Source organism: Urocitellus parryii, chromosome 8 (assembly GCF_045843805.1).
Source record: "Urocitellus parryii isolate mUroPar1 chromosome 8, mUroPar1.hap1, whole genome shotgun sequence".
NCBI lineage: Eukaryota > Metazoa > Chordata > Mammalia > Rodentia > Sciuridae > Urocitellus > Urocitellus parryii.
This window is the reverse complement of record NC_135538.1, coordinates 16,289,065-16,309,740: the sequence shown is the minus strand read 5'-3', so window position 1 is coordinate 16,309,740 and position 20,676 is coordinate 16,289,065. Positions and strand designations below refer to the sequence as shown.

At 42.1% G+C, this 20,676-nt stretch overlaps 1 protein-coding gene across 1 annotated transcript in view; it reads right to left on the bottom strand.

Moving 5' to 3' along the window:
• Positions 1–7,348: 7,348 nt before the first annotated feature.
• Positions 7,349–20,676, bottom strand: part of LOC144256656 (retinoic acid early transcript 1E-like) — a 39,306-nt gene continuing 25,978 nt past the window's right edge. The window contains exon 5 of the mRNA XM_077802022.1: positions 7,349–7,584. Within this exon, the coding sequence (XP_077658148.1) occupies positions 7,349–7,584 (236 nt within the window). The remainder of the gene's footprint in view (positions 7,585–20,676) is intronic.

Genomic DNA, 20,676 nt, shown 5'->3' with positions numbered 1-20,676 from the left:
GTCACCTCGCTCCAGCGCATCCTCCAGCTCCCGCGGCTCCCACCGCAGGCGCAGAGTCGAGAACCTGCCGCGGGGACGCGGAATGGCGGGACAGAGCCCGCAGGGAAAGTCTGGGGACTGAGGAAGTTCGATCTGCAACTCACCTGCCCGCGACGCCAGAAGAAAGTTGGGCAGGAACTGAGCGAGGACGCCGAGAAGGAGCGCCGCGCGGACCGCACCCTCCATGGTCCGGGAGCTCTGGGCCTGGGAGACCCGCCTCCTGGCGCCAAGACTTAAAGCCTGAGGCCCCTCCTCTCCCGCGCCCGGCGCCCTCCTTTCCCTCTGATGTCCGGGGCGGAGACACCGGTGGCCAGGTGTCTGACGTCGCCAGGATCTCTGCCACAGGGCGGGTCAGGACGCAGCCCCAGCTCGTCCCGCCCCCCCCTTCCCTCCTCCTCGCCTCCTTGCCACCGGCTTGCGCCCTCCCTGGGGCACTCGCTGCGAGGCTCAGGCTGTTACCTGGATAAGGTGGACCCAAAGCAAAGGATCAAGTTGGAGACACCAGCCTCATCCTCTTCCCTGCCTCCTCCGGGGACTTCTTGGGCCCAGGTGTTTAACCATCTGCAATCCCACCTTCTGTCTCATCGCTCCCATTCTGAAAAGACCAAAGAATTTTGGACCCTCTGAAATCAATGTGGTTGAAGGCAGTTGTTGGGGAGCCTGCCATCAAGGATAGTTTTGAGTAGATTTTGTGCCTCTGGAGCCTAAAACCTTCGGGAAAAACTCTCTGAAAGCAAAACTGAAAGCAACTTCTCCTTTAGGAAAAGCTCCAACAGTCAGACAGGAAGTGCCCAGCAGCTCTACCGCCTGCATGAGGCAGAAAGAATCTTCCCCCCCCCCAATACCTTTATTTTACTTACTTATTTTTATATGGTGCTGAAGATCGAACTCAGGGCGTTCCAAGTGCTGGGCGAGCACTCCACAGCTGAGCCACAACCCCAGCCCCTCTTTCATCCTTTTCTTTTGAGGTACTGAAGATTGAGTCCAGGGATGCTCTTCCACGGAGTACATCTTCTGCTCCTTTGGAAATTTTTCTTTTGGACAGTAGGTCGCTAAATCATCCAGGCCTCCTGCTTCAGCCTCCGGGGAGGTGGGAACACAGGCAAGTACAGAAGAGCTTGATGAGGATTAATGTCTTAAAGTTTCCTGTGGTCACCTTCATTGTTATCTTGGGATAACAATTGTTGTGCAGCTCAATTAAAATAATGGATGCAGTAGTGTCTGGCTCTTGATTCCAGGAAATAAACTGTAGATTTTTTTTTGTTGTTGTTATGAACAGCAGAAGATCCAGGTGGTAAAACTAATGTATATCATCTTGACAAGTCACTTAATTTTCTTTGGGTCTTTTTTTTTTTCTATTAAAATACAATTTATCTCAGTAATCTGGGCAAGACAAATTAAAACCACAAGGAGAAAACATTGAGACCCACTAGATTGGCAAAACCTGGACAGTATTAAGTACTGACAAAGTCTGTGCTGGAACAACACAGACTCATAAAATACAGAGGCAAATGCCACTAATTAATGGACCTTAGAAAACAATTTAGATTTTTTCAATAAAGGTGAAATGCACATACCTTACATCTTCAATTATACTCCTAGTTACCTGTGCTAGAGAAATTTCTATAGAGAAAAATGTTCTATATTTTTAAGGTCAATATCACATGCAGTGGTTATTCATCTTTGTTTTCCTTTATGTCTGATAAATGTTATATTCATTTGGTAAATAATTATTATTTTCATAATGAAATAAAACATACATCGAAAAGTTAAAAAAGAAATTACCATCATATGTAATCAAAATCTTATTTGATTCAGAACTGAGACGATTTCCAGTTGACCTGAGGACTGGGAATAAAGCTCAGTGGCCCAGCACTGGCCTAGCATGCACCAGTACTATAGTTTGGATCTAGAATGTACCCCAAAGCCAATGGGTTAAAGACTTGGCCCTAGTTTAGCAGTATTGGGACTTGGTGGAAACTCTAAGACGTGTGTGTGTGTGTGTGTGTGTGTGTGTGTGTGTGTGTGTTGGGAGTGAGGTGTTGGAGGCGATTACACAGGGGTGCAATGAAACCTCCCAAACTGGGAGCCTTGTATATTAATTCTCTTAATATTTTGTCTCAGTGATGGAAAGATGGAAAGCTGACTAACAGAGCCAGGGCACAGGTTTGATCCCCAGCACAAAACCCAAAACGAAACAGAAAACCTGACCTGCAATGCACAAGAAGACAGTTTCAATTATGTAGACTGACTTGTCTTGCTTCTCTCACTGACCAAGTCTGACCAAAGGGTGAAAGGCAAGAAAGTAACTGGTACCAATTCTTCTTTTTCAAGAGTCCCTGTCTATGAGCTTATAGTAAAATGCTTTCCCTAAAATCATTTCTATGTGGTTGTGGGAATTTGTAAATCTTTGATTACTATATTTCTTACATCTTTGCCTATTAGCCAGCATTGTGGTTTAAATATAATGAAATTTTCCTCTGGTTCCTCACACACTGTAAACTTTCAAAATGACTAACAGTAACAAATAAGAAATTAAATTTTACATTTAGAATATCTATTGGTAGTATCAATGCAAAAAAACGTTAAAAAAAGAAAATATTAATTTGAAAAATCTCGATCTTTGCATTTCATTTATTTTTACAGGTTTTTAAAATAATTTTTATTTTTTAAAATTAATTCTGCATTACAGGGAAAATAAAAACACAAGCAAAGAACAAAGTCAGCCAGTCAGAAGAGCTTAGTTGGACGTGTTGCTATAGGTTGTATATACGCAATATCCCATTTGTGTGATTGAGATTATGGTGTCATGCTTTTCCACACATCATGAGTATTCACCAATTTAAATTCCCAAAGCTACTTTTTTTTTGATAACCAAGTATTTTGATATCCTTTTTTTGATGAGTATTTTTTGAAAACCAAGAATACACAACTAACTCAATGTGTTATCCTTTCTTGGGGACAAAAATTTCACTGAAGACAGAAATGGCAACAGGCCTCTAGATAGACATTTTGGTAATTACAACTAAAATAATTCATTCCCTTGATGCTCAATTTAAAATGAGATAGCAACAGAGTAAACCAAGCTTGTTTCACTACCAGATTTCTACTATTCAAATATTAGCAGAATGCATGTTCCCATTGAATTAAAGTATTCCTATAGTACAGTCGGAAGATGAACACACACCCATGGCTCACATCAAAATGTAAATCTTTGAGCACTTGCTCCAATCTTTCCCTGTGTGTTTCCCTGTGCCCCTCTGCTGCCAGCCTCATGAACAAGTCCTGATATACAATGCCCAGAGATAAAGCAATTCCATGTTCAAGATGCATCTCAATTATAACAAAAATATATTTACAAATTGGCTAATTCACTAGCACTACTTTTTAGGATTCACTGTCACCTCAGGACAGCTAGAAAACTTAGATATTGTGAATTGAAATACAAACTTTGTGTAAAATAAACACAACTTACCAAAAATGCACCTATAGATCTTCCAGATATGGCGACACTAACAAAGAGCACTTCCCTTCACCCTTCCTTTTGTCCCTTCACCATTCCAATGACTAAATTCAGGACTACCCCTAGCTCCAAGAGGTGGATTAACAAGTCATTCCCAGAAGACAGTTCTTCCTAAGAACTAACAAAAGTATATTCATATAGGGATAATTTTGCTACTTCTAGCAAACTTTGGGCATTAGGGCTTATCTTTTAATACCCAGCAAGATTAACTAAAATACACATATAACAATGGCTAGACAGTCTGAACTAATCTAAGGGGCACAGAATGCTTCTCTATGCATATTTTCTTCTTCCCCCACCCCCCACTCAGTGAACCTTCCCCCTACCTTCCAAGACATCATGTTCATCAATTCCATTCCTCTAAATGGCAACCATTCCTATGTAGTAACAAAACCTACTTAAAGGGCATTACTTAGCTCTGTACTTTTACCATGTGTTGTGCACTTTAAACATCTAGAAACACTAGATGTTTCCAACAAGGACATAAGTTGCCAACTATACATACTGTAGCACTGAATAAATTGCAACAGTTACTTAACAAAGACTACACTTGAAAGCAAAACTCCTCCCCTTTTTTTAAAGGCTAGAATTTGAAAGTGTCTCCCAAACAGTAACATTCTGGCCTAGAACACTTCTAGTTTTATCACCCCATGGGTCAGATATATGCATCTGTAATGCTTAGAGATGACTTTAACAATTTACTTCCTGAGTTATTTTAAGAAGAGTCTTTCCTATGAATTTAACACAACATTTACTCAATGTGTTAGTTACTAACTCTACTTATGTCATACACTGGCAACCTCTTTAACATCTAGATAGACTAGATGTAAATTAGGACTCATTTGTCCTTTATATACACTATTTACACAGAATAGTGAAACAAAACTCGCTAATATAAAGAGGCAATGGTTAATTTTGCTTCACAAAAAATATAAAACCCTTTATATTTTCTTTTCTTTCTTCCTCCCTGAACCAGCACAAATATATTATGCACTGCTCAGAGAAGTGTTTTGATCATTCCTCATGTATTTTAACAAAAAGATATCTACAAAATGTTTTATTTACTACCTCTACTTTTAACATACTTTGTGTACTTCTAAACATCTAGAAAGACTAGATGTTTCAAATAAGGACTTAAATTTGTCCACTATGTACATAGTAGTGTTGAATAAGCAACACACACGTGACAATGGTTATGCCTGAAAGTGTCTTCTAAGTAGGATCATTCTGACCTAGAATCCTTCATTTCTTCCACTTCTTTCTCCTGTGTTACATGTGTCACACCTGAGTGTCAGATGATATGATGTTCCAATTTCACTTCTAAAAGTCCTTTTCAGAAGACTGCCTTTCTATGAATTTGAACACAAAGTGTACAAAATGTGTGAGTTTACTAACTCTATTTTTGTCATACATTGGCAACCTCATTTAATATCTAAAGACTAGATATTATATAATTAAGACTCCTTTGTCCGATTTATATACAATATATATACAGTACAGCAAAGTTAAATGAAATGCATGTTATAGGGCAATGGGTAAGCTGAAATTTTCTAGCACTCTAAGAAAACACTTTCTGTAACTTCTTCCCTCCTGCCTCCCTCAATCCAATGAACAAGTATAGACAGTATTCTGTTAAGAGGTGGTTTAACAATCCAAACAGTATTTCTCATCAGTTTTTAAAAAGTATCTTCAAAAAGTTTCAGTTCTATTACTTCTGCTTTTAAATATATCAAGCACTTCTAAATATACAGAAGGACTAGCTATTCCACATAAGAAACCTGTCCGCTATGCACACAGCACTGGTAAATAAAATTGGACACATAGCAATGGTTATAATCTGAGGTATCTTCTTTTTTTTTTTTTAAGTAGGCTAACTTTATTTTTTAATTTTTTTGGTAACAATTTTGAAACTTCATACATCAAACAATAAAGTTGTGAAACACATAATGTAAACACTCTTGGAAATTCAATATTCTGATACAATCAAAATAATATTGCAGAACTTTGTAATCTCTTACAGAATGTGTAAGAATCGTCTAGCAAAAAAAAAGTATGGTTATACATAATTTGAACATATGCTAAAATAAACATGTTGAATATAACAGCATTTATAAATTTTTTTCTTCTAATATGATCATTTTATCCTTGAACCTTTCTCTCCCCACTTCCTTCTCTGTATTTTCAGTCCAGTAAACAAGGACATGAATATGTAACACTTAGAGATGGATGAACAAATTCATATCCAAAAGTCATTTACAGAGGATAAGCTTTTCTATGAATTTCAACTAACAATGTACAAAATGTTCTAATTTTACTAACTACTTGGTCCTACACTGGCAATCTCCTTAACATCCAGAGAATAGATGTTGCAAAATTGGGACTCATTTGTCCATTATATACACTATATACATAGCAAAACAAAATGCACAGAAGATACAGAAAACTGATGTCTGTAAATGTCCAAGTATGAACACACTGACATATTACCTTTTGAAATTGCTTCCTTCCCACCTCCTCCACACCACTGAGCAAGTACAGACAATACTATGCTGGTCATAGATGTGGTTTAATAGTTCCATTCCCCAAAAGACAATTTCATATGAATTTTAGCAAAAACATATTTACAAAGTGGTATTTTACTACCTGTACATTTAACATATATATAACCCTTCTAAACATCTAGACAAGACTAGACGTTTCAAATAAGGACTGCACACATGTAATAATTGTTCTAATTTGAAAATGTCTTCAAACTATGAGCATTCTGGCCTTTTACTGACTTGGTGAGCTATATTGTTCCATTTCGTGGAAGAGAATCCTTCCTAAGAATATTAACACAAAACTGGTTTACTAATTCTACTTTTGTCATACATTGGCAACCTCTTTAACATCTAGAAAGACTAGATGTAGATTAGGACTCATTTGTCTTTTATATATTGTATGTACACAGCAAAGTAAAACAGAACCCATAGACATAGGTACAACTCTTAGCTCACAGTAAGCACACAGCACTGTACTCCCCAGAAGCAGTATACAACTCTGTACTACTCAACAGGGGTTTGGCTATTGCATTCCCACCCCCCACGCACCACCCCCGCCAAAAAAAGAAAAACATTTCATAAGAATTTAACAAAAGGAAATTTACAAAATATGTATTTTTACCACTTCTACTTTCAACATTTATCAGGCACTTTAGATCATCTAGAAAACCTAGATATTAAAAAAAAGTACTTAGCATTTTCAACTATAAATAGACTAATGAGGAATAAAATGCACACAGAAAACAACGGTTATTATATGAAAAATGTCTTTTAGGTAAAACCAGTGTGGCACAGGACCTCCTTCTCATGGTCAGTTTTCTCCATGTCCAACAACCCACTGAACAAAGGTGGACAAGTGTCGCTCCTAGAGGTGGTCTAACAAATTCATTTCAAAGTCACTTCCAGAACGCATTTCTGATTGATTTAAACAAGTGGGCATTTAAACAAGTGTTATTTTCTAACTCTATCACAGGTGCACACGTCGGGCATCCTCTTCCCATTTAGAAGGTCCAGACATAGCACAAGTTTTAAGTTTGGGGGACAGGTGGAGAGAAGCTTTTGCCTATTATACACAGGGGCCTTCTACAAAGGCGCAGGAAATCTTCCCAGAGGGTGGCGGCCGGTTCCTATTGGGCAGGTGCGGCTGGTGACTCTAAGGTGACTCTACCGTTTCTCCTTGGTAGAACCAACACCAGCCGCCCGAGGCCATAACCCTCCCACCCGTCCTCGTCAGCGGGGGCTTCGCTCACCTGCCCTGATGGCTCCAGGTTGCCAGGACAAGGCGTGTTCTCCAGGAGCCGGGCCCCGGGCGCTCACGGAGGGCGCTAATCTGTGAGTCTCCACTGGCCAAACCATGGCCACGCTTTTGGGCGTCCCCTCTCCTTGGGACCTCTAAGCCCCAGCCGGCCTCCACCATTCTTCTGGCAGCGCCACCCCTGCAGCCACCCAAAGGCGCCACGTCCTGGGCTGTGGCGGCTTCAGCTGGGACAGACAGGATTGGAGCAGGAGACCTGGCAGCCCGCGGGTCCAGGGTCCCATTTCTCACTATGCTCTCTGCTGGAACTTGATCTTTGCATTTTAGATTTGACTTAGTACTTAATAAATAGCATCATATAACAATAATTAAATCATTATCCTTTGTTATTTGCACATATCACTGATATTTTATATCTTTAAATAGTTTACAAATGTCATTTCTAACGAAAAAGATATTTAAAATATTCTGAAAAAACTACAGTGCGAATAACAAGGCTGTTAAATGAGCACATAGTCAGTCCTACATATCTGTGGGCTCAACATCCACTGATTCAATCATAGGAAGTATGTGGGGAGCACTTCTCAGGACGTTCTTACAATCCCAACTTTAATTTGCCTCACACTGAGCAGTAAGCTGAATCCACGTGAATGAAGTAATGTGTAGATCTTTTGCCATTTTAGAGATCCTCAGTCTCTCCAGAATCTTGAGTCTTGTTCATGTGCTGTACAGTTAGGCCTTTAATGGTTCTGTCTGTACTGAACACATACAGATAATTTTTTTTTCTTATCACCAGAACAGGGAGGTCCTCTTAAAAGCCTTCTTAGAAACAAACTGAAATTCACCTTCTCCACTCCCCAAAACAGAAGCACTCTGGCTTGTTGTGGGACTTAACGGACACAATCATAAACCAACCAAATACAGAATCAAAAATAAATTAATAGCCAGTGCACCCTGTTGAAGGCATCCTCCTTCAATAGCAGCAACCCTGACTGTGAAGGGAGGCGGGAGCAAGCGAGTGAATGGAGCAGAGAGAGCGCAGAGTGAGCCAGGTTGGAAGTCCCCTGCTTGTGGGAGTGCCCAGGGAATGATTCTCATCACTGGTGGGGTAGGGGGTGGGGTGGGGGTGGGGAAGAACTTAAAAATTCCCATAGCTGTAACTGTAGTTGACATGAGCATAAGGAAAAATGGTCAGCCCAACTTGGGCATGTGAACATTCCTAAAATCAAGCAGATACCTATACAGTACATAAGGTAGTTCCACAGAAGGAAGCACTAAACACAACTGCAACAATATACTTGGTTGTCCATAGCTGTCAAAGGAAGCCTGCTTTCCCAAAGACTTGACAATAGACTTGCTCAGTGATCAGGAAATGATGGCACAGGGGTGCGGTGGCCACGCGGGAGGGGCAGCGGTTAGGGCAAGGCAGAGGGTCAAGGCAGCAGTCATAGGTGCCAGCACATAGTTTCAGTGCTTTGATGTCAACTTTCAGACTTTGCATTTGCTCAACTAAGGCCGCTTTCCCTTGGCTTCTCCCTCTGTTCTTTTCTTTTCTGTAAAAATTGTTTTATCCAAAACAAGTATTGCAAGTTTTCCCCCCAATCATGATTTGCTGGGTTTTTTTTCCCCCCTTCTTCTTAAACGTGTGTTTAAAAAAGCAGAGCAGTTTTGTGTCTAGTGGTAGCCTCCAGTCAGGCAGCTGTTGCTGTACCTGGCTGGGAGGTGGGTGAGGAGCTGTGCCCTTGGGAACCTGGGGAGGGGATGCTTAGTTGCATCCAGAGCACTCCATTCCAGCTGTTTGCTACCAACTGTTTGCCAGCGACTCCTTCAAGTTTCTGGGCTGGGACCCTGTTCTTGTTCTGATCTGACAATATGGTTGATTGATTGTAGGCACTGCGGAATCACAGGAGTTGATACTTTTGGCTTTTCAAATAATTTTTTTTTCCCTAAAAACCGACAAACTTGGAATAGGTTATGGGAACACTTCATCGTTAGGAAAAGGAGAGCTGTGTCTATGTGTTAATGCTTATTTTCAAAGCAAATATGAGCCCGTATATGTTCTGTTGCTCTCAGCTTATATCTTAAAATAATATACACCTTGAAGATTTTCCCAGACCAGCGCATTGAACCACTTTTCTTTTTAACTCTGTATGGCAATTTATGGAACGACTGTCAGATTTATGTGCAGCCAGCTGTCTATTGAGGAAAATAAAGATGGTCTCCTTTTAGTTACTTAATAAAAGAGAATGTTGCAATAACCATACTTGTATAAACCTCTATACAATTTCCTAGAATGAATTGCCGTGCAGATCCATCCAATTTAAAAGTGCATCATTTCATCGAGGGCAACATTTTTTAAAACTTGTGATTGTTAAGACCCAGAGTTGGAAAGGGAAATGAAACTGTTACTGTGATAGGAGTGCAAACTGGTACATCTCCTCTCAACAAGAATATCACAGTATTCATAGTAAGTGTAAAAGAAAGAAAATTTCCTGCTGTAGTCCGGCTGCATCAAAATAATGGGGGGGGGGGTGACGAGCAACTTGTGTACATTGATACAGCAGGAGTGGGAGCCGTTTATTGTAGGACAGGAGTGGTATATATACATTTCACATAGCTTATCTTAATAAACATAAAATAGATACAGCAGTCAACCAATAAGAAATCTCCATACTTAATGGCTCACTGGGGTTACTTCATAAATTACTCCCTCTGGCAAAATGCCAGGTGCCATCCTGACTTGTTTACAGACTCTAACAATTTCCAATGGAGAATACATTTCTATGTGTTGAAATTGTGTTAATACTCCCTGAGAGAATAACAAATAATCCTGTAAAACTTTTTATCTTTTTTTTTTTTTTTTGAGGGTGTGTAGTACCAGGGATTGAACTCAGGGGCACTGGGCCACTGAGCCACATCCCCAGCCCTATTTTGTATTTTATTTAGAAACAGGCTCTCACTGAGTTGTTTACACCCTTGCTAAGTTGCTGAGGCTGGCTTTGAACTCTGATCCTCAAGTCTCACCCTCTCCAGCCACTGGGATTACAGGCATGCGGGCGCCACCCCGTGGGCTAAAACTTTTTATCTTGAGTATGTGGCTAATATCAGAGTGCCATCTGTGAATTAACTGTGCACCAACCAAATCCATGTGGAAGCCATTGGCCAGGAAAGCCTGGTACTGGGAACTCTCAGTGGCAACCCTGATGGTTTGAGAATGCTTGGTTTATGTGGCTTCCTACCCAGCTCCATCAAAAGTTCAGTACAACATCAGAGATGGGGTGACCCACCAGAGCTAACAGTCTCTAGGAGATGGCTTGCCAAAATGCCAATCAACCTGTTTACTGCAAGACCCCTGCCACCCAGAAGCAAGTACCCAAGACTCCACTCACTGAAACCTTATCCCTGTCCTTCACCTACTCCCCCTTCAATAAAGAATCAGAGCCATTTTTAGTCATTCTGTTCCAGTTCCTAGCAGTACTGGAAGACCTATCAGGCGCTCTGCTTATGTAATTCTGGCTCTGTCTGTATTTCTCATTATTTCAGAGTTTCTATTTCTCAGATGGGTCACAGTTCTTGAGCAGGAATTACCCTGTCAGGGTCTGGCACCCCGCGATACCAGAGGATGCAGACTTGCATGGGGGAGACAATTTATGCAGTCTATACACTATGTTTGAATTTTCTGTGAAATGTGAATATATATATATATATATATATATATATATATATATATATATATACACACACACACACACACACACACCACCAGGGATTGAACCAAGGGGGCACTTAACCACTGAGTCACATCCCCGGACGTTTTTATATTTTATTTAGAGATGGGGTATGCCTAAATTTCTTACATAGGGTCTCACTAAATGCTGAAGCTGGCTTTGAACTTGCAATCCTCCTGCCTCAGCTTCAAGAGGCTGAGAGAGACAGGGGGATTGCAGCCTCAGCAATAGGGAGGCACTAAGCAGCTCCGTGAGACTCTGTCTTTATAAGTAAAATACAAAATAGGGTTGGTGATGTGGCTCAGTGTTTGAGTGCTCCTGAGTTCGATCCCTACTACAAAAAAGTGATAATGTTGTGTGTATTTTTTTCATGTGCAATATAATGTTTGAAGTATGTATATTTATTTCAGTCTCTCTGGTTAACTTTGTCCTGTGAGGTTTTCCAAGAGGCAGCTGTGCCACCACTAGGTGCCGCTGTATGCCCAGGATTGCCACAACTGCCTGGCACAGGTCAGAATTTTACAGTTCCTGGACCAGAGCAAAGGGCAATCACCAAGATCTGCACATCTTTGCTGTCTGGTCTCCCCTTTCTGTGTTTACAGTTGCTACAGTTGCTACAGTTCTTCAAGCGCTTCCAATGTTTTTTGGTGGAGTAAGACAGGGGCCTGCTTCTTGTGAAGGGTCTCAGAAAGGTGCTGAAGCCAAGAGTCCACCACCATGTCATATTTTACACTGTAGAAATCCTGTGTGTAGGTGATGGGCTGTGTGTGGTGTCGTGCCAGGGAGGTGAGTGACAGAATGATAAAAGCAAACCCTTTGAAAACAGCTTTTCTTGATTCAAAAGTTTGCCTAGGCTCATGCTGGTAATATAGACATGAGCCACCATGCCCAGTGTTTTAGTGGAGATTTATGTAAGGGCTACCCAAGTCTTCTGACATGAGACGTGGAAAAATTCTCTCTCTCTCTTTTTTCCTCTGAAAAGATTCTTGACCAGTTTTTCAAAACCAGTTGAGAGAACTGCAAGAGGAAGCAAGAGTGCTCCTGGGGATCCAATAGGCTTCCTGTGTGGGTGTACAGGGGCAACAACATTTACCTGTTCAGATGATCTCATGTGTTTCACACTAACATGAAAGGTGGACTAACCTGTTGAAAAATATTAGGTAATATCTACTTACATGATCTTACTTTTTATTAAGAAAAGGATTTTTTTTAATACTGGGCACTTTACCACTGAGCTATACTGCCAGTCCTTTAAAAATTATTTATGTATTTTTGAGATAGGGTCTTGATAACTTGCTTAGCCTCACTAAATGCTGAGGCTGGAATGCTGACTCACAATACGGGGAGGGAGGAGTGGAGGGTCACTGGATTGGACAGGGGTAAATGGTGAATGGCAGATGATGTGACTGGGAAAGAGAGTAGAATAAATCAGACATAACTTTCCTATATTCATATATGAATACATGACCAGTGTAAGTCCACACCACATACAACCATAAGAATTGGAAGTGATACTCCATGTACGTATATGTCAAAATATATTCCATTGTCATGTATAATTAAAAATAACAACAAATAAATAAACAAAACAAAAATATTATAAGAAAAAAAGATACACTACTTAAAAAAATTGCTGAGGTTGGTCTTGATCTTGTGATCCTCCTGCCTCAGCCTGAGATACCATGCCTGCCTGATAGAAACTGAAAAGTATGCATTGGTGGTGCAGTCTGGCTGCAGCAAAATAACCGGGGGGGGGGGGTGACGAATAACTTGCGTATGTTGATATAGCAGGAGTAGGAGCCGTTTATTGTAGGACAACAGAGGTATTTATACATTTTGCACAGCTTATCTTAATTAGCATAAACTAGATACATCGGTCAACCAATAAGGAATCTCCACACTTAATGGCTCACTTTTGTTACTTCACAAACCACTCCCTCTGGCATTTTGCCAGGCACCATCTAGACTTGTTTACAGACTCTAACATTTCTCTGGCAAAATACTAGGTGCCATCCTGACTTGTTTACAGACTCTAACACATTGGGAAGGGGCATTTGTGAGTTATGCACTGGCCATGCCAAAATAATACAGAATAATGATTTGGAGAGCAGTGGTGTCAGCCTAGGTCCAGTCATGAGACTCAAACCATGGAGTAATTTATAGAGGCAATGTTTAATATGAGGAATTATTAACTCTAACAGTGATTATCTACTGAGAGGGAAAGAGCTCTAAAGAGTCATAGGTGGCGTGTCTGGGGAGCAGCCCTTATCCCCAAGGCTGAGGCAGAGCCCTTAAGGAAAGAATATCTGGAAGAGCCTCCTGCCCACCTCCAGGGCTTCAGATCTATTCCTCCTTGGACAGAACATGCCTTGTTCCTCTGGGTTGCAATGAAGGTTGCTAAGGGCCACATCTGCTGAACTCACTGGGGGCAACTCTCTTCAGCACACAGGAAATCCCACTCCAGGAGATACATCAGGGAAAATCCCTGATAAAGGCTAACCACAGAAGGAGGCAATGTCTTTCGGGGGCTTTCTGAGAATGGCACATGTACTGCTGGTTTTCCTCAGCCTGTGGGACAATGTCAGATGGCAGAGAGCCCAGTTTTGTTGTGGGTGGACTATTCATGCTGAGAGTATGACAAGGATCAAGGGTCATTAATATAGTGCAAGAATCTGTGCTTATATTTTCCTGGCTGTCCTGGTGTTACTTAATTCAATCTGCAGAACAACAGATGGGAAAGTACCGTTAGTGTTCCCATTTTAAAGATGCTCTGAAATTGGTCATGGTGTATTGAAAATACTCCTCCTGCCCTCCCTGCCCCCACTTCCAGATCCTGCAGCTTTGACCTCAGGCATTGGCATTGGCACCCACACCACAATCATTAGAGCCTCTGCCCAGGGAATTCTGGACTGGGATGGAATTGCTGATGCCACTCTGTAAGTGCCTGGAACTGACATTATATAAGCTTGATCTCTGTGGGAAGGTGTGGGGTATGGAGAGGGGAGAATGCCATCTCTACAGGGAAGAAGTCAATGTCTGAGGTGAGAGGTAGGTGAAGGAGGGGGTAGAGACACAGGCTGTCAGGTAAATGGGATTTCTGCCTGTCCTCAATGGCCTTTATATCCTTGGCTGGCAGGACACAGCTTGTGTCATTAGCAAACAGCCTCTTGCCACTCAAAACAACTGGAGTTGAATTTGTTTTTCTTCAAGCCAAAGAAAGAGAAGTGAGATGAATGTGGAGAATCGAGTTTCTGGGAAGAAATGTAAAAGCCCCACAGAGAAACCTGAAAAGGGGATTTTTGTCAGGACACTGGGGTCATTCAAAGGGGAAGTTTGGAGGAAGAACATCTGGGCCTTGTGAAGCTGGAGAGTTGTCTTGGAGCTCCACTGTCCCTATATCCTTCTCTCTGCCACCTCTCTTGTGTCATTATCTCTGCAGGGCTGCTGTTCTCTTCCATTTCTGCTGCCAATCTCTCTGCTCCATCATGTGCCTGGCCTTTCATCATAAAGCATGTCCCTAAAGGTAACTCTGCCCCTTTGCACCAGGCTTCTCTTTGCACTTGGTCTTGTCCACATTCCAAGACCCTAGGAAGTCATCTGTCACTGGGTCCACACTGGTCATAGTTTCACCCCTTGTCTCATCAGCAGTGGCTGTGAGCATGTGGGTAGTGTCACCTGAAGCTTCATCATGAGTGAGCTGAAGGTGGTGGGCAGGGAGGCTACTAGAAAGAGCCAGGGACACAGTGAAATCTCTGGTGTGATGACCCCATGGCTGGGACACTGGGGGGGGGAGGGAGGGAGAGAGAGAGAGAGAGAGAGAGAGAGAGAGAGAGAGAGAGAGAGAGAGAGAGAGAGATTTGGATTTCGGTTGGTGGTTGGTGGTTGGACAGGACTCTGTCCAAGGTTTTTGCACCTGAGGATTTTGTTTCCAAAGGAGCCATGGATTAGATCCTGTAGACTCTTACTAGTCTCAACACTGTCCCTAACTAAATTTTGTCCTTGGGTCCCTGGGTCTGAGTCTTCTCACCTGCAAAATGGGATGGCTGGAGTAGAAATAAAGTGCTGCTGATGACATGATGATGATGATGATGATGATGATGATGGTAAACACTTACTGAGCACTTACTGTATAGAAGGCATATGTCTCAGCACTTTATACACATGAAATCAGGCAACTCACAGCATTTAAGTACACCAAGGTGCCCTCTTCCATTTTATGCAGTGTTCTATCCCACATACTTCTCTTCCTTTCCCAGCAATATCAAATAAAACCTAGATGGTCTCATCCTTCCAGTTGAGAATCCTGATCATTTTATTCTCAGAGGGAAACTCTCCCAATCATTGATTAGAACTATGATGCTCAGTTTTAAAAAACAAAGTAGATTTTGTTTTTCCAGATTTTAAGGAAGATAGAAAAGAATAGAATGTAAAAGTTAACAATTTGTTATCCTTGAACAGGAGACATGATGAATGCATTTCTCTCCTCACACCCACATTAGCAAGGCTGGAGAGTGTGTAGGGTTGGAGAGTCTTGCCCTCTGCCAGTCAGGCCTCTGGGCGCAGGACCAGCTGAGCAGAGCCCTTCCTCTTCCCTCCTCCTGCAGCTTCTCCTTGTCCTGCTCCTGCTTCTCCAGCACCAGGGACCAGTCTTCCTCCTTCACCAGCTGGACACTCACCAGGTGAGAGCTAGGATGGCCAGCATGTTTCTGGGGACCCTGGGAGCAGCAGGTGCTCAGGGACCAGCTCTGTGAAGTCAGGTCTGGCTCACAGTGTGGACAGGACGATGGTCCCCAACAGGACACCTTCTCCTGCTGACAGCCTTACAAATCCAGTCCTTCATGCACAGCCACAGGATATTCAGTGAAGACCTAGAGTACGGGATGCACTTGGAAGGCTGGGGCAATGCAGGTGGTCAGGGTGGCAGTGATGAGAGTCAGAAGATGAATTCCTACACCCAGTCTAAAACCAGGTGGCTATAGGTTAGGCCAGTAGGCGGAAGGCACTGGGGGAGGGGCAGGTATCAAGATAGCTTTCCCCTGTCTATAATCCCAAATCCTGGGCAGATTCTGAGCTTTATCCTTCCCCATGGTGACTTTTCCCTCTCAGGTCCTGGATAAAGCCTTATCAACAGGCTTCAATCTGTCAAATATAAATAAAAATGTATATAACTAAAATTTATTCAGTTGTTATAAAATTGGATAAGATAAAAATTTAACCCCCCTACTTTATCATACCCCAGATGCAGCTTCTACATCATTTCCAGTCAAATGTGAGTTAACTGCACCCGATGGGCTGAGAATAATAGCAGGTGTGGCACTGGGCTGTCCTCCCCGCTGCCCTCATCTCCTCTGTGCAGAAGCACAGGCACCAGTCCCCTTCCCCACAACTCCTCTTGCACAGTTGTGGAGGCTGGCAGCAGGGCTTATAGTATCTTTGTAGACACATTGTGAAGATCAGGAAAGAAAGAGCTCCATAAATTTGGAAGCAATGTGTACGGTGGATGTCTGATATCGTTAATATCCACACTATAGTGTAACCTGATTACTATAACGTTTATTGACACCTTCAGGGGACTTTTAAACCACAGGTTAAAAGTGCTTCTCAGAACCAGCCAGATGTGAATCCTTCATGCTGCTTCTGGGCACCTAAGGAAGCTGCAGGTATGTGCAGGTGACTACCTTGCCAATGGAACAATCCTCAGCCCCAGTGACACACTGTAATCATAGTCCTCAGCTAAGAGCAGGCTCCCTCTGCAGTCCATGTCACTCAAAGTTATGTATGTCCTTACCTCCACAATTTGAATGGAGTAGTGAGATGGGGCCCAGTGTTTCCTCTAACTTTGTTTTCTAACGTGTTCAATTTCTAGTCCCTTCTACTCTCTGCTCTGCACCTGAAATAAACAGATGCAATGCCATGGGAGGGTGTCCACCCCTGTGCACTTGTGTGGTGAAGGTGTGAAGGTGCTAGTGGTTGGTAATGGAATCCTGATGGACATCTGAGCACATGGCAAAGATTTTTTCTAAAGGCAAAGCAGTGGTTTCTAATCTAAATGTTATAAAAAGAAGGTAGTCTCCTATGGTTTGGATCTTAAATGCCCCCCAAAATTCATGTGGTCTTCAAAGCAGCAATGTTCAGAAACAGGGTTTTGGGGAGATAATTGGTTCATGAGGATTCTGACCTCCTTAATGGATTAATCCGTTTATGAATTGTTTTAGTCAGTTTTCTCGCTGCTGTGACGAAAAGACTCAACCAGAACAATTGTAGAGGAGGAAAAGTTTGTTTGAGGGCTCACAGGGTTTCAGAGGTCTTAGTTCATAGAAGACTGGATGCATTCATTGGGGCTTGAGTGAGGCTGAACATCGTGGCAGAAGAATGTGGCAGAGGAAAGTAGCTCAAATGATGGTCAGAAAGAAGGGGGGGGAGAGAGGAGAGAGAGAGAGAGAGAGAGAGAGAGAGAGAGAGAGAGAGAGAGACAGACAGACAGACAGACTCCATTCACCAGATGCAGTACATACCCCAAGGCATGCCCTCAATGCCCCACCTCCTCTGGTCACCACTCAGGTAATCCCATCAAGGATTAATTCACTGATTTTAAAATTACTGTCCTGAAAGATACTACAAATTCACATTCTACCCAGCAGTATCTAGTGTTGATCCAAGTATCCCCATACTTGGATCAATATTAGATTTTATGATAATGAAAACCTTTCCTAATTTGGTAGGTAAAAAGCTATTCATTCATTTGTTTCCTGTATTTTATTATTAATAGGTGGAAGATATTTCTCCTGTGCTCATTGAACTTATGTATTTCTTATTATAAAAAGTGTCAGTTTGAATCTTTTGTATTCTTTGTAGAGGCCACCTCTCTTAAACTCTGTCTCTCATGTCAATCCAGGTTAAGATAATCATTCAAGTTCACTTAAAGTTAGGTTTAAAAGATAAACTTTTGTTATACACATTATTGTATTCAAACAATAAATAAAATATGATATATCACTAAATAAATATTCAAAATTATGTTCCTTAATTCATAAGTAATAAAAAATTAAATGTTTTTTTTGTTAATTTTATATTGTATTTTCCTTACAAACTTTACAACTATTATTTGTCAATGTCTTATATGAGTACCAATTCTAATATAAAACATAAGTTAATTTAAGGTAATAAGGCTATTACCTAGAGGACAAACAAGTCCTAAAACTAACTTTGATTTGTACTGCTATAAATATACCAAGTGTAGGCTTATTCTTTGTTACAAGTCAGGCCCTTCTGGTTGGCTCAACCGGTCATGCCCCTGCTTTGCAAATATATAATTCTTGCCTTTTGGTCTTTATTTCTTCACATACACTCTCATAGCTCACAAAGAGCCCATCCCTCCCACGGGTGCCCAAAGGTCGCCCCTGCGGGATGTGAGTGGGAGAGTTCTAGGCTAAGTCAGAACCGGTGACTGACTCTCTGGAGGCCTCTGGATTTGTAGTTCAATCTTTGTTTGCTCTATGGAGGAATAGCAGGGAATCGACTGGCAGAAGACCAGAAAGCACAGTTCTTTAACTGAATCACAGTTCCAAAGGCTTCTTGGGAGCATCTTTAACCTTTGGAAAAGAAACCGATGTTCCTTCAACTCTCTCAAGAAATCCTACCGTCAGTTCTCCTGGTGACCCCTCACCAGTCACTCCCAGTCTCAGAGCCATGCTCACCTTGGGTCATGTGTATCCCTCCTCTACCAACCAGGTCCTCCCTTCTTTCTCACAGGCCAGAGTCAGCCCCAGCCCTGCTGTAGGCCTTGGTGTCTCAGGACTGAAGCTGTAATGACTGGATTTGCTCCCTGATTGGGAGCCTGCTCCTCCTCCAGATAGGAGGGGCCATAGGACCTGGGGGTGGGAGAATCTTGTCCAAAGAGAGGGCCTAGAACCTTGTTCTTGGGTTTTGGGTGGGGTTTCAGACAGCATATTTCTTCCCCCTTCTCTCTTAACCACTCCAAAATATATATGTGGCACCTTTGTCAACAATCAAATGATCATATCAATGTGAATTTTCCTCTTTGTTTTCTACTCTATTCTATTGGTCCGCATACCTTTTTTTTTTCTTCCAGATACCATGCAGTTTTTCTTTCTTCTATAGCTCTGTAGTATAATTTGTGAACAGGGACTGTCACATGCCTCCATCTTCCTACTCAGGATTGGTTTAGCTATTCCAGTTCTTCTATTCTTCCAGATAAATTTTATGTCTGTTTTCCCCAGTCTAGTTTTGTGAATGTTGCCATTTATATTTCAATGGAGATGTCATCAAATCTGTAGATCACTTTTGAAAGTATGGCCATTTTGACAATATCAATTCTGCCTATTTATTTTCTAATGTCTTTCTTTAACATAGGGACTGGTGCATGCAGCCCCATCCCTGTTTCTATTGTGTATTATTATAAAGCATTATATAAAAAACAAAAAAAATCTTTAAAGAAAGTTCTATTTTTTTCATCTTGCTCTTGTTATTTATCAAAAATACAGATGCAATTTTAGATGTTCTTTCTTTATAACAACTGAATATTTCTCTAGCAGGTGTATTTACCATACTTAAGTAATTTCCTACTGATTGAAATGGGGATATTTCAAATGTAAGAAAATTCTTTTTGATATTTTAAATTTTAATTTAATTCCATAGTCGTATTGGTGCATTGTACTTGTCATAATATTCGTATTTGTCGTTACATATTTGTACATGCAAAATATAGCAACAGAATTTAGTCAATATAATTCTCCAGTATTTCCTCTTTCTCTCCTTTCCTCCCTTCCCCTGGTCTCTTTCTTCTACAATACTGATCCCTCTTTGATTTTCATGAGAGACCTCCCCCCACCTTTCTTTCCTTGAAAAGAAAATTCTAAAGAGTAAATAACACATGAACTTGGAAGCCACTGGACCTGCCACTACCAGGACAACCTATGATAGAGGCATCTGTGCTAGGCAAAGGGGCCCCAACACAGCCCCTAGTGTGCAGAAGTGAATGCCCTCCTCAGCTGGAAAACCCACACCCTTTCACTGTGGTTCTTTCATGCTCCTGGGCCCCTGGACAAAAAGGCTCAGTGCCCCCCCTCCCCCAGTGAGGACAGAAGTGGCACCTGAAACCTGCACCAAGCCATCTGGCTCTCTCCTGCTAGCTCACTTCCTCCTATCCCACTGCCCCTAATCTTTTCATCTCTTTTCTGCTCCCTGGTCTAGTTCTGTCTCCTGTCCCCTCTGCAGGCGCAGGGTCTAGAACCTGATGCAGGAAGTGCCCCTGTGGGACAGAGCCTGCAGTCTGGGGACTGAGGAGGGGACAGAGATGTCCCCATAAGTTCATTTCAACAACTCACTGGCCAGAGCAAAAGGAAGAAAGTAAGGCAGAGCTCAGCCTGGATGATAAGAAAGAGTAGTGGGCACTGCACCTGCCATCCTGTAGGCGCTGGGGAGCAAGGCAGGACCTGGGCAGAGGTCAGAGCCTTTAAAAGCCAGAGCCAGCAGCCTGCAGCGCGCTCCTCCTGCATCCGGTTGGACCAAGTCCTCCACCTGCCAGAGCCACCATGACCCCGCAGAATCATCATTCCCCTAGCTGAGGTA